This window comes from Pomacea canaliculata, linkage group LG3 (assembly GCF_003073045.1).
Source record: "Pomacea canaliculata isolate SZHN2017 linkage group LG3, ASM307304v1, whole genome shotgun sequence".
Lineage (NCBI taxonomy): Eukaryota > Metazoa > Mollusca > Gastropoda > Architaenioglossa > Ampullariidae > Pomacea > Pomacea canaliculata.
Window position 1 is genome coordinate 25,643,088 of NC_037592.1, and position 12,786 is coordinate 25,655,873.

At 36.4% G+C, this 12,786-nt stretch overlaps 1 protein-coding gene across 1 annotated transcript in view; it reads left to right on the plus strand.

The window, feature by feature from the left end:
• Positions 1-12,786, plus strand: part of LOC112559586 (transient receptor potential cation channel subfamily M member 2-like) — a 33,573-nt gene that overhangs the window by 18,543 nt on the left and 2,244 nt on the right. Inside the window, exons 19-35 of the mRNA XM_025230917.1 lie at positions 940-1,080; positions 1,515-1,658; positions 1,850-2,083; positions 2,318-2,492; positions 2,963-3,046; positions 3,617-3,634; positions 3,886-4,006; positions 4,347-4,566; positions 5,437-5,469; positions 8,148-8,287; positions 8,399-8,538; positions 9,093-9,217; positions 9,824-9,918; positions 10,272-10,475; positions 10,663-10,870; positions 11,662-11,781; positions 12,086-12,289. Coding sequence (XP_025086702.1) covers positions 940-1,080; positions 1,515-1,658; positions 1,850-2,083; positions 2,318-2,492; positions 2,963-3,046; positions 3,617-3,634; positions 3,886-4,006; positions 4,347-4,566; positions 5,437-5,469; positions 8,148-8,287; positions 8,399-8,538; positions 9,093-9,217; positions 9,824-9,918; positions 10,272-10,475; positions 10,663-10,870; positions 11,662-11,781; positions 12,086-12,289 — 2,406 coding nt within the window. The remainder of the gene's footprint in view (positions 1-939; positions 1,081-1,514; positions 1,659-1,849; positions 2,084-2,317; positions 2,493-2,962; positions 3,047-3,616; positions 3,635-3,885; positions 4,007-4,346; positions 4,567-5,436; positions 5,470-8,147; positions 8,288-8,398; positions 8,539-9,092; positions 9,218-9,823; positions 9,919-10,271; positions 10,476-10,662; positions 10,871-11,661; positions 11,782-12,085; positions 12,290-12,786) is intronic.

The window sequence follows — 12,786 nt, forward strand, 5'->3', positions numbered from 1 at the left end:
TGTACATCAGCATGTTGCCTCTTTGAATGTGATGTGTCGGCATGTATCTTCTGCAGAGTTCTCTCCTTTAAGGAGTTGATGCTGTGTCTTGATTCTTTGAACCTTCTGTTAATGGCTGCACTGTCTTTGACCTGTAATTTGTACCAAGACATGCTTTACTTCGTGTATCAAAAGATACTATGTGACTGTGTATTCTTGTGATCTTCTTAACTATTTGTGAAGATATCTAATGAAAGGTCTATTACTACAATAACTTACATTCACATGCTTATATCAGGCTTGTTTATAAATATTTCATTCTTGTTTTCTCTGTAAGTCATCAAAGCCACTATTATCCTTTATATAATATTTAAGTATTTGTTTCATTATATTTATGTAAAGAAAAGGCCTTTCAGTGGTGATCACAAGGTAATGACTGTTTATCTTTATGACAATGTGGGCAGTCCAGTGGCCCAACGGTTAACGTCTGTATTCATTACAGTGAAGATTGGCTGTCCTAGGTCCAGATCTTGTCTCAGCATGCTGTTCTTTCTCTGTATGTGGCATCTGTTTACAGGGCTTGCTTCCTTGCCATGATATAGGCTCAGTTCATGGCTCGGCCTAAAACGCCAATTCCCCCCACTCGGTCGTGGTGATTGCATGCCACGACTCCATGAACATTAACATTTTCTCAAAGTAACCTGTATATTTCATTCTTTGCAGTTATTCATAACTAGGATGGACAGTATTAGAATGTTTTGTGCTTTGCGAAATACAGTAATTTTTTTTTTTTTTTTTTTTTTGAGAAATCGTTGTCTGAAGATAGCATGATTTACATTGTCTGTTTCTGTTTATCAGGAGCGGTTCATTGGAATAACTACTTAAGTACATACCTGTGCCTACAGGCAACTAATTTTGTTTTTGTGGTCATTCAGTTCATCTTTTTATAAATGTGTGCAGCGAAAACGCAAGAAAAAAGGCGGTCTCACAGTGACCATTAAAAATGCTCTGTCTAGTGGCAATGGTTCATATCGACTTCCTTTCTGGAAACAGATCTACTACCTCTGGGCTGCTCCAATCACCAAGTTTTGGCTGAATTTGGTATAGAATAAATACTTTCATAGTTAATTATAGTGATCATGGCTGACATTAATGGAAATCTGTTTTAAAAACTCTCTTTCTCAAAAGTCTTTATTGGGTGCAGTAGTAGAATTCTTGTTACTGAGACAGCGAGGATCATGATTGTGGTTGTAGCACACGTCTGTGACACATAATTTATCTTTGAATGTGATTCTTGTTTACGTAGCTGGACTAGCATTCTATGAAATAGCTTCATTGCTTGCTTTGTATAGAATTCTGACAGCTGGCCATATTTTTCTGTTACTAGTTTTTACTTTAAACTTCACTTTGGTCTAGAAAATATTATTTGCTTTATTATTATATCCTGTTTTCCTTAAAGTTGACAGCTATGTATGCTCCCCTTCAAGTTTATGAGTTTTTTCATATCAGACATAAAGCTGTTTGTTTATTCACAGATGTTCTCCATTGCGTACTTGGCACTATTTAGCATTGCTCTTATGATGCCTGCCTGTGGTTCTGTGGTTCTGAATTCCATTGTCTTTGTCTGGACTCTGACAATCTGGGTTGAGCTGACTCGGCGTACTTTTGTCAAGAAAAGAGTAGGTGGAACATTATTATTGAAACTTAATTTCTCTCTTAGGAATACATTTTAAGATTATGTTTGTGAATGAAAAGCTGAAGATTCCTTAGTACATGTATTTTCAAAAGGAATTGAAGTGAAAGGGGCAGGTAGGAATAAAGCTCTTAATGTATATGTTTAGTCAATAAATGTCTTACATGCTTGTTACAGCGCTACCCTGAAGTGCGTATCAAGTGGCACTGCATAGAGATCATTGGTATTTTGTTGTTCATCCTCACTTTCCTTGCTGTCCGCATCCTGCCTCACTTTGTGGAATATGTGACCTACATGACTAGCAAATTCTTCATGAGCCTGGGGCTCCTATTCTTCTATTACCGAACTATGGGGACTTACATTCCAATCAGCCCAACTCTGGGACCAGCCATCGTCAGTGTTATTGCCATGGTTAGTGATTTCCAAGTTTGTTCATAGCACTGACAATGCTTGATTCTTTAATAATAATCCTGTGATTATTTTTTTTGTTATTTAATAGTAATGATATAACCTTTGCACAGTTTTCAGTTTTTTTCATTCTGAATGCAGTAATTTCAGCATATGCCATACCTGAGAATCAAGCATTCTTAGGTCTTAATTCTGATAGATAACACTGCAGTGATGGAAGATGGTTTATCTTTTCAGACCAAAAAAGATTTTTATAACTGGATGCGACTGTACCTAATGGTGCTAGTGTCAGGAGCTATAACAATACATGCAGTCATCTATCCTAGTGCTCCAATTGCTGAGGAGTCTATTCGTGCTGCCCTTCAACGTGCTATTTTTGGCCTTTTTCTGACAAAGATTGATGATTTAGATGGTACGTTATTCTCTTTTAATTTTCAGCTCACCTTTATTGTTCACTTGATTAGTGCACATTTAACATGTTAAGTAACCAAACTGCGCATTTATAACTTGGAAAAATTTTAAAATAACCATAATAGTAAACTTATCACGATAAACTACTATTAATGTTTTGTGCTAAAAAGGTTATTCATATCTGATTTAATTTGATTTTTATTATATTCAATGTACCTAACAATACAACTCATAATAACTGAGCACATTGCTATAGCATAAGTTTTCAGCTGATTATTGTTCAACATTCATAGCATAACAATATTGTCTATTATAAATCATCAGACGACCCAACTATAGGAGCTTAAGGGATCACCTGCTCTTAAACTAATGATAAAAAGTTAAAACTGTAAGAACAGTCACAATACAGCAGCAGGCATTGTTCGCCATTCTAGAAGTAGCATTTCAGAGTATCTCCTTGTGGAGAACCAGGGTTTTTTGTAAATTTTATTTTAAAATTGCAGGTCAGCCCTGTTCAAAAGCTGTACCATGAAGAAGGTGTTGGGTATTGCAAAGGTAAGTTAAAAGAAAAGCAAATAGCAGTTTTCATACTGATATGTGGAAAAAAATTTTAAGTTCCAGGGGCAAGATTATAACTTTTTTTTTAAGTCTTAAGTCAGATTATCAAGTCTCAGTTAATGAAGGAAAGATTACTTACAATGAATTACAGCCTGAATCCACTAGGGGGATGTGGAGCCTTGGGGGAAATAGAATTGTGGGACCTTTGGAAGCCAGTACAACATATGCAAGCATTAGCACAGGACCCTTTTCAGCTTTGGGGCCTTAAGCGGTTGCCGCGATGCCCCCCTCCCCCTTCCAACCGCTGGCTCTGCTGAATCCATGTATTAGTTCACTGGATTCTAATTTTTCCTGCTTAGATTACATCATTTCTACTTAAAGCTATAGCCAGAACTAGCATCTTAAAGACCAAAGATCGGTTGTGGGGAATAGAAAGATTTTGGGGTTATCATAAAAAACATTCATCAGAATATCTTTAATAATATATTAAATAAATAGTATTTGTAATGCACAGCACCACGACCAAGATATATTACACTCGCTAATATGAGGTGATTTCGTTTGCAGCAGACAGCGTACTAACTGGTAAGTATGATGTGTATAATTACAAGGTATAACAGCCTGGAGAAAATTTTGAGAATAACTTTAGACTTAACTGAATTGTGAAGCATTTAAAAAAAAACACACACATTTTAAGGGGGTGCACTGCTGATAAGAAATTTCTAGAGGACTTAAAAATGTAATAGTCTTTGATTTCTTTTAATTTAGGTCATTATGTTCAATAATACCTTTTAAATCTTATCTTTTGGAAAAGTTACAACTGAGATTTTGTGCAGCATCTCAGCTGAAAACCCTAGAAACTTGTCCCCATGGTAGCTGGGCAAACTATGTCATGGTTGTGCAGTATCTCTTCAATGTGAAGCTCATCTTTGTCACCATTCTCTATGCTATGTTTTCGTAAGTATTATGATAAGTATATGCCTTATTAGAGAAAACAAGCATTCGTTATCTGATATTTCAAAATGTAAATATTAGTAAATTTACTGTTTACTTGGCTGAAAGTACATGTACCTTGAATTTCTTTAAACAAATATTTTATAAGATGCATTCTTTAATCATTTGATGAAATATGCCAGTTTGGTAAATCTTGAGTCCTTATGCTTTTATGCAGGGATGGAAAGTTGTAAAATGTCTTCACACTGATGTTCTCATTTTTTAAAACAGTTGACAGGTTATGCTTAAATTAATACCTCTTAACTGATATATTTAAGACCAAGAAAGTTAAATCTGATTCCAGTTCAACAATGGGAAAGGTTCAGAAGGAGTCCATCGAGATTTGGAAATACCAGCGCTACATGATGGTGGTGGACTTTGAAGAACGGCTTATCCTTCCTACTCCCCTCACCTTACTTACTTACATTATGTATGTCATCAAGTGGACTTGCCAACTTATCTGGATGGCCATTCGCAGAATGCTGAACCTCTGTCGCTGCTGTCGTAAAAAGCCTGACTATGCAGTAAGAAAGCATCCTATTTGTCTTTCCCCTTTCATCTTTTTTTTATTTATATATGTGGAAATGTCAGTCTTTGCACTACCCATTGCTTCGTTTTTCACTGTTTTGCCTTCACGTTTGACACAATTTCTGCTTTAATGTGTTACTTTCAAAGCCATTTGGAACACAAACAGTATTTAAACTTTGATCTACATCACTCTGTGTTTGGAAAGTTCAAGTGGGTTCAGTCGCTAAACTTGCTTCCAGAACCATTAATTGGGACACCTTGTCAAGAGATATTGGCTGCTGCAGCAGTTTTGAAACAGAAGTGATTAACATGGTGTTTTAAAGTGCATTTATCTACCAGTATGTATTCTTTCTCTAAGAACATTGAGAGAAGTTTGTGTAAAATTAATTTTTCTTATTCGGATAAACAAAATGGAATAAAAAACTTTATAGTTAAGAATGTTTGCAGTCCTCATTTTTATACATGCATGCATTACAATGTGCTTGCATAATTTTGTAAATGCATGTGCCTTCATAGGTAAGCATTTTTCTGCACGTATGTACACCTTTTGTGATATATTTATGCAAATTAATTTATACCTGTATCCAAAAAAAAATCTTTGATCCTATTTGCTTTGAAAATTAAGTCAGGTTTGCTCTAATGCACAAATAAAACACCTCAACAAATCCCAGTAGGTGTAAGAGAAAGGAGGCTTGCTGTCTAGACATTGTATTATTACCTAGCATGCCTCCATAACTGCCTGGTACCCTACACCTTGTCATTAAAAGGTAAAGACAGCGTTTACACTTACAAATTCTTTATCTTTTTTATTTGAACTGAAAAAGTTGCTTAAATTTTTCGTTTGCTCATGACCACCATGGTTGCAGTTTCTAAAAGGAAAGGGATCTTGGCGAAACAAGGTCTGTAAGCATGCAGCTGCTAGTGCCTAGTGATCTGTCAATTATGGCTTGCATCTCTCCTGTGCTTTGTTCTCCTTATTATAATAAATCGTGTATCTGGAGCTTTGGTACTAAAACCCATTAGTTGATTTATTGGGCGTCAAAGGTGTTCATTTACATAACAAAATGAATTTCATTATGTCATATAGTATGTTCTTGGTGTGGCTTTTCTTTGCATATGTTATAGTTTATTTATATATTGTTTTTATAATTTCCAGATGAAGCAGGTGAAGGTCTCATTTAAATTTGCTTGGTTTCTGTCTGTTTTTAGCAGCTGTGATGTTCTGCATTAAGTGTATATATAGAGTGGGATGTATGAGTAATCACTGTTTGGTTGGTTCTTGGTTTGTTTTTCTTTTGTTTTGTTTTTGCAATGTCTGATTTGTTATTTACCTTGCAAAACATTCAAAAAATCAGTGAAAATAGTCTGGTGATGCAGGAAAAAACTTATTATAACTTCAAGAAGCTTTAAAATAGTATTTTTACATAGCTTGCTCTCAAACTGTTTAAAGAATAGACACATCCATCTTCAGCAAGTGTACAAAATATTGTGATTCATTGTGCCCTACTTAAAGACCACATTGAATGGTTTGCACTTTTTGCAGATATTGATAGATGTTGCAAAATATATCTACTCCGTAAATTGTGGTGTCTTGCAATCATTTATTAAGTATCCACTTGCAAAGTATGTTTCCAGCTGTAATCAATGCAAGGTGCAAAATCATAATCAAGCTTAGAAAAGTGGTGCTATATCATGCTAAAGTTACATCATCTCTTATAGTTGTTGTTTCTGAGGTGTACAATTTGATTCCAGTGGAAAAATTTCACCTTTTTTTTTCTTCTACAATATCGTAATAGTTTAAGGGATAAAAAACAAAAGTGTTTTATAGTCTTGAAGTCATTAAACTAAATTGCAAAATATTTCTGAAATGTGCTTTGAGAAACCAAAATTTGGAACAAAATTCACAACCCATATATAATCTGCAAACTTCATGTATGCATGAGAACAACTAAAAAAAAACAGAACTGCAAAAAAATTTGGTTATTGAAAAACCATAAATTTGCACAGTGCACATTAAGAAGCACATCTGTGCTCAGATACACAAAGAGGGAGAGAGACACTAAGAAAGCATGCAAAAGGAGTGATCTGCTCGATTTCCTTGCAGCCCACAATGCCAATACAAAATAGGTTACATCAGCGCATCTGTTTGAAGTTTTCACTGCCCATTGAGAAGTGAAAAGATTGTCCGTGGACAGAAAAATGTGTATTCAACATGTGGCTATCAGTTGAGTACAAAAGTCTTGGATTTACTCAGAAACCTTTGTATTCTATAGAGAATTTCTGATTTCATCTAACACTCCTTCTTTGCATTGTGATGAACGTGTATGTTTGGGGCAGCATAGGAAACCACTGTAATGCACAACATATGAGTAAAAGAAAGCTGAGGTGGTATGTATTCAACATCACAGCTGTATCCCCTACACCTGTTTTTAACATCAGACATTTTCTGAGCTTCTTGCTTAGCCATGATATATAGTAAAGTGCAGGCTTGCTCACCAAATACTTCTGCTGCCACAGCTTTAGAACAGGTGAGCCACAACAAATTAATTAAAAACCACCTTTTCTCTTCATAATTTCAATTTCAAAGTGTTTAATAGTGCTTCACATGTCTTTAGAGCACAACATAGTTTTGTATTTGGTTAGGTCATTTAGGTATAGAGAATAACTTAGCAGCAAAAACTTATGTTAGCAACCTAATACCTGTTTCACATCTTTTTGTCAGATAAAAGCATGAAGAAAATAAGCATGATAGTTGGTACAAACCGATTAAACATAATTTTATAAGATAAAATGTCAGTCACATTAAAATCAATTTCAAAAGATGAATCCTGTTTGGCTTCTCAGGGTTAGTGTGTGCTCTGGGTTTAAGAGCATCATGGCTTATTTAGATGTTGAGATTTTTTTAAAGTTGCGTGTTCATTCACTAGTTCATTAACCAGATGACCAAGTTATTTTAACTCATGAAATTTGTTAAAATGACAGACTTTATGATTGCAGCTTTTAATTAGCATATTTTAGTTTATTGTTACTTTTGGAACTGCATCTGACATTATCTTCATGGATGGTAGACAATGGTTTTATGTGTAAATGATCAAAGCCATACTTGATGTTCTAATATTATTTTTAGAGAAATTTATACAGTATTGAAAGTTGAGCTTTATGGATACGTTAAAATATATAAATTATTTAAAAACTTTTCTCACCATGAATCCTTCATTCTGTCCCATCATAGAATGCGATAAGTATGTAGTTCAGCATAGATATTTGCTCCCACCAGCCATATCAAGCAGCCTTTTTTGGGTCCTAAAGGTTGAATCTTTTTTCGAAAATACTGTTGTCTTTCAATGCATGTGCGCGCACGCACACACATAAACAGATTCATAAATATTACAATGATTGATGGTTTCTCATCTTACCATATCAAAAGTATTAAAAATCAAGAAAAGTAAATGTAGAGAATTTTAACCTCAGTGACTATTAAAAAATAGTAGCTGAAATCCCAGCCATGCCATTTTAATTTATTATCAGGGGCTCTATCTTCTAATCTGGTGAGTGATTAAAATTTTTTGTTTTACAGGATGCTGGTTCAAAAATTCAGATCGTGAAGTTCCGACGGACACAGGACTACAACTACTGGAAGAGCTGCATTGAGCGCTTTGTGGAAAATGAGAAAGCTGTTGAGAAAGAAGAAAATCGGGCCAAAGCACAGAGTGAGAGGCAAGGCCTAATTTATTACTATAAGTGAGGTGACTTTTTTCCTACCTGTAATACTGTGTAAGAATGTAAACCCCACTTTCATATATATATATATGTGTGTGTGTGTTACAGTCTGGACCAGTTATTGGAGGAGGTTAGACAGCATCGGGCCCTAGGCCGTCAGCTGAATGACCGCATCATTCAGATGGAGACTAACTTCACTAACAGTTGTCTGCTTCTAGAGGAAATGAAACACATGATAGAGCGTCTCAGTAAGTAGTGTTAAGTAGCATGGCTCTTCTTGATTTACAAGCAGGGTCAGTTGATCAGTAAGGATTTGTAGCTCTGTAATTGTCAGCTTCATTATCATTTGTATGATATTTGTAGTTTTTTTTTCCAAAGGGAATACCTTATGTGGATCATTCTATTTGGATTTGTGGTATAACATTTTATCTCCACTGTATCTAGTTTAAATGGGGGAGTTTGAAAGCTTTGGGATGAAAGAGAGAGGGGTTTTAGGATCTCATATTTGAATGTATTCAATATTTTACTAGAAAATGGTGCAGAAATAATAAACCTTGAATATAAACTTTAAATTTTGAATGAGTGTTTGGGTATTTTATAACTAAAAACTATCTTTGAATTTAAAATCACTCATTTGGTTTTATCAGGTGTAATCCAGATAAAAGACTTAAGACATGTTAATGAACAAGTCTTTATGGAATTATCTTTACTGTCAGGTTTGTACAGGAACGCTGACAGAAGGATGGTTATGCAGACATGCAAATGTGTTCCAAATTTCTACTTGCAAAATATTTCTTTGCAGATCCCAAAACACAGGTTTTACCTCAAGAGCCACAGAAACTGCTTCATATTTCTGCTCGACAGTCCCCATATCCTGGAACACGCATTAGACGTTTTCCTGTCTTTGACAAATATGTACTTTGGGAGGTAACATTATCTGAATCTTGAGGTCTCTTTGTGTACCCCTTTTTCTTCCTTTTATTATTACTGATCCCATTAAATGTTCCAGCCTGCGGACAACAAAGAAATGATTAGTATTGAAAATTTCACCCTTTCTGTCCATGAAAAAATATTGGCATACAAATTTGGCATGGGATGAAAAATATTCTTTTTTTAGCTAGTTGCTTTATTTATTCAGGATCCTGAACACCAGCTGTTTATGCAAGTGGTCTTCTAAATACTTTTTGGTTAACAAAACACATCTTGAATCTGAAGAGATTCAACTTGCTATCCTCAGGGAGTTTTAAGACTAACTTGGATGAAAGAATAATACCTTAAGTAAATTGCTTTGTACTTATTGTAGATGGAATAATCCTCCTAATTATAAGAGATATACGCACAACTTTTCTGAGCAGAAGGGAGAAAGAAAAGGTTGATTTGCATTTTTAATGATCATAGATGGAGAAATATTTTAATCAGCAACTTTCATCACAGCACATCCTTTTTTTTTTAATCTTATTTAAAATTTGTATTTTATCATTCCTTTCTTGGGGGTTGCTACCTGTGTAACTTTTAAATTTTCTCAATCAACAGGTTGTGTACGATTCATATGACCCAGCTGTCTACACAAAGCCAGTTTCTGAATTCCCTGAAAGGATACAAATATTTGTTGACCCTGATATTCTGCAGTAAGTGTTATTTCCAGGCATTAGTATAGAAGGAATTCATGGCTTGAAAGTAGGGTATTATCCTTAGGTCGTTTGTGAACTCCTTTTTTTACCACAAGAATCTACATTTGAAGCTAACATTTTAAAAATAATGACAAGGGCTAGGGAGAATAATCAATTTTTAGGTGAGGGTTGTTGGACAGCTTGGCTATCTTATTTAATCAGCTTTTTTGTTGTGGGCATTATAAGGTATAATGTTTGAATGTATTTCTGAAGTGTCAGAACTTCATTGAGAAAGAGTGAAGTAACAGAAATTGGTTAATGTTAAATACCTGCATTTATTGTTGCACATAGTGGAATTGGTTATTTCCTAGACTCAGACAACAGTTAGACGAACGGCAAAAATTGCCTGCTGAGGAGGCAGAGCTGTTACCTTCTCTGCCAGAATTTCATCCCCTGCACAATGCTTTGACTTCTACAGTCATAAATGACATTAACATAGAGGTTGACAGGACATCATGGATTGCTGTAGACAACCATCCTCTGCGATACAAGCTTGATGCCACAGATCTCCCTCAGTAAGTAATTCTACTCATTTTAGATTAATATTAGGAACTACAACATATGCCTGTGGTGCAGAAATGAATGCTTTTAGTTGCACCCCTACTGTGTTTTATATCAATAAAGCTTTGTAACTTAAAATGAACTATGTGCTAAATATATGATGCACATATGACCTGGATTGTCTGTCTGCTTTTCATCTAGAAACCCACTAGGAAGGACTGGCCTTCGTGGTCGTGGTAAGCTTTGGCGATGGGGACCAAACCACAGCATTTCAGCAGTTGTTACCCGCTGGCGGCGAAAATACTCTCCCTTGGGGCGACCCTTGGATCCACTTCTTGTTGAGGGAAAACGTGTTCTTGAGTTCATAATTGTCCAGCGGCCAGACACAGGAGAAATGACATTACCTGGGGTAGGTGTTGAAAGGATTAGAGCTTTTAACTTTGTTTACTACTTGTAGGTGTATTAACATAATTTTTTTCACCACTCAGATAAATGCAGCATGATCATTTTTTTTTTTTTGTCGTTCGCCTCTTTCACACTTGGAGACCAGCTCTTGATATGAAATCGGTGGTCTTCTGCAGAGACTCCACTGGCCCGTACAGCTTGTTGTGCAGGGTCTCCGACTGTGGCCACGTCAGGTACGGAGATTCCTACAGTCCTGTAGGATGGTTCTACAGTCTGGTCTGCCTCTCCACAAGAGCATCTCGGGGACGGCACTAGGTGCAACTTCCTGTGTAGGTGGTGAAGCAGCCTGTTGTGCCCAGTCCTGAGTGATAGCGACCTGGTCGGTCTGGACAGCTGATGGTAACTGTCCAGTGGTTGCTGTGCCTGTACAGAACTTAATGATGTTTCATCTCTGACATTGTTGACTGCACTTGCTCGTCCTCTGCACCCAACTTAGCCATCCTGTCAGCTTCCTCATTCCCATCTATCCGCAGTGTGATGGATCCACTTTCTTTGATGTTTAGCAGCGCGGCTTCCAGGTCTGGCACCTGCTGTCATGGTCTGCTCTGCTGCTGATGATGCTGCTTCTATCTGCTCTTAGTACAGTGGCAGTTGCCAGCATGATCATTATTTTTGATAATATTTATGCAGCCGACTAGTCTCAGAATGCTATCTTCAGATTAAACTTTCATGTGACACCAGAAAACCTTAAGTCTACAGATCCATCCAATCATCTTTTTTACTGCTATGTTTCAGGGCAATGTTTATGGCAAAACAACGGCCTATAGTGTGATGTGTGAACAGTTTCTTAAGGGTGTGTTTCAAGAAGAGGAAGTTGAAGGCAGCCTTAAGCTGGATCAGGAGGACATGGTCAATGTGAGGACAAAAGCCTTTTTTTTTTATTTCTTGCTTGCAGTCAACTAATTATGTTTGAGTGAGACTGGGGAACTGTTCAACCAAAGGAAAATTCAGATTTCACTATTTCCTCTTTACTACTGTTTAGTCAGCAACAGAAGACATGAAGCCGCAGGTTCAAGGAAAGATTGTCATTTAGGGTGCTGAGACTGCTCTTTTAGTACCAAAATGTGTTCTGAATGTAAACAGGACAGACATTTTACTTGCAACAGGGATACACCCTTGCTTAACTTTTTTTTGTTGTTTTTTTTTTCCCCCCTTGTAGTTCTTTGCCCAGTTTGCTCGATCTTCAAGCTCACTGACCTTCACAGACAGCCGGATGGACATGGCAGCTTGTGGATTTTCAGCCTCCATTATATATCGTGGCTATATTGATGATATAGCCAATACTGACAATGCTTGGCGTGAGGCAGAGGTGTGGAACTTCCATTATGAGCTGTGTGACATGTTTGATGATAAGATCAAAGAGGTGAGAACTTTTTAAAAGCTTGCTTTAAAGTACTTAACTGTTACAAGCCCTTGATTGGCCTGTTTTTGTTTTCAAAATGCGCCAGAGATATTGTTATTGGCTGCCCGTTCTTTTTGTGTTCACGCCACGATCACACGGTTTTAGTTGGGATTTTAAGTCATTTTTTCCTCAGGGATATCTCGTCTTTTTCACCGACAGCACGCTGATACACATTACAACATTACGAATAATTTATTTGTAAGATATGTCAAAAGCGCGGGGCCTTGAAGGTAGGCAGATGCCTCGTCCCCTACGGTAGTATAAATAACACTTGTAAGTTCATTTTTATGCCTGATCTGCCAGGGGGTGAAAAAAAGATAATTATTCTTTGAGCTGCAAAGCAGTTTAATAACTGTTGTATGTGCATGTAATATCAAACATTTCCTTAAAAAGAAAAATGACAAAAAGGAGATTAAACCCAGTTCTTCACTGTTACTCAGCATGTGTCTTACCTTTGT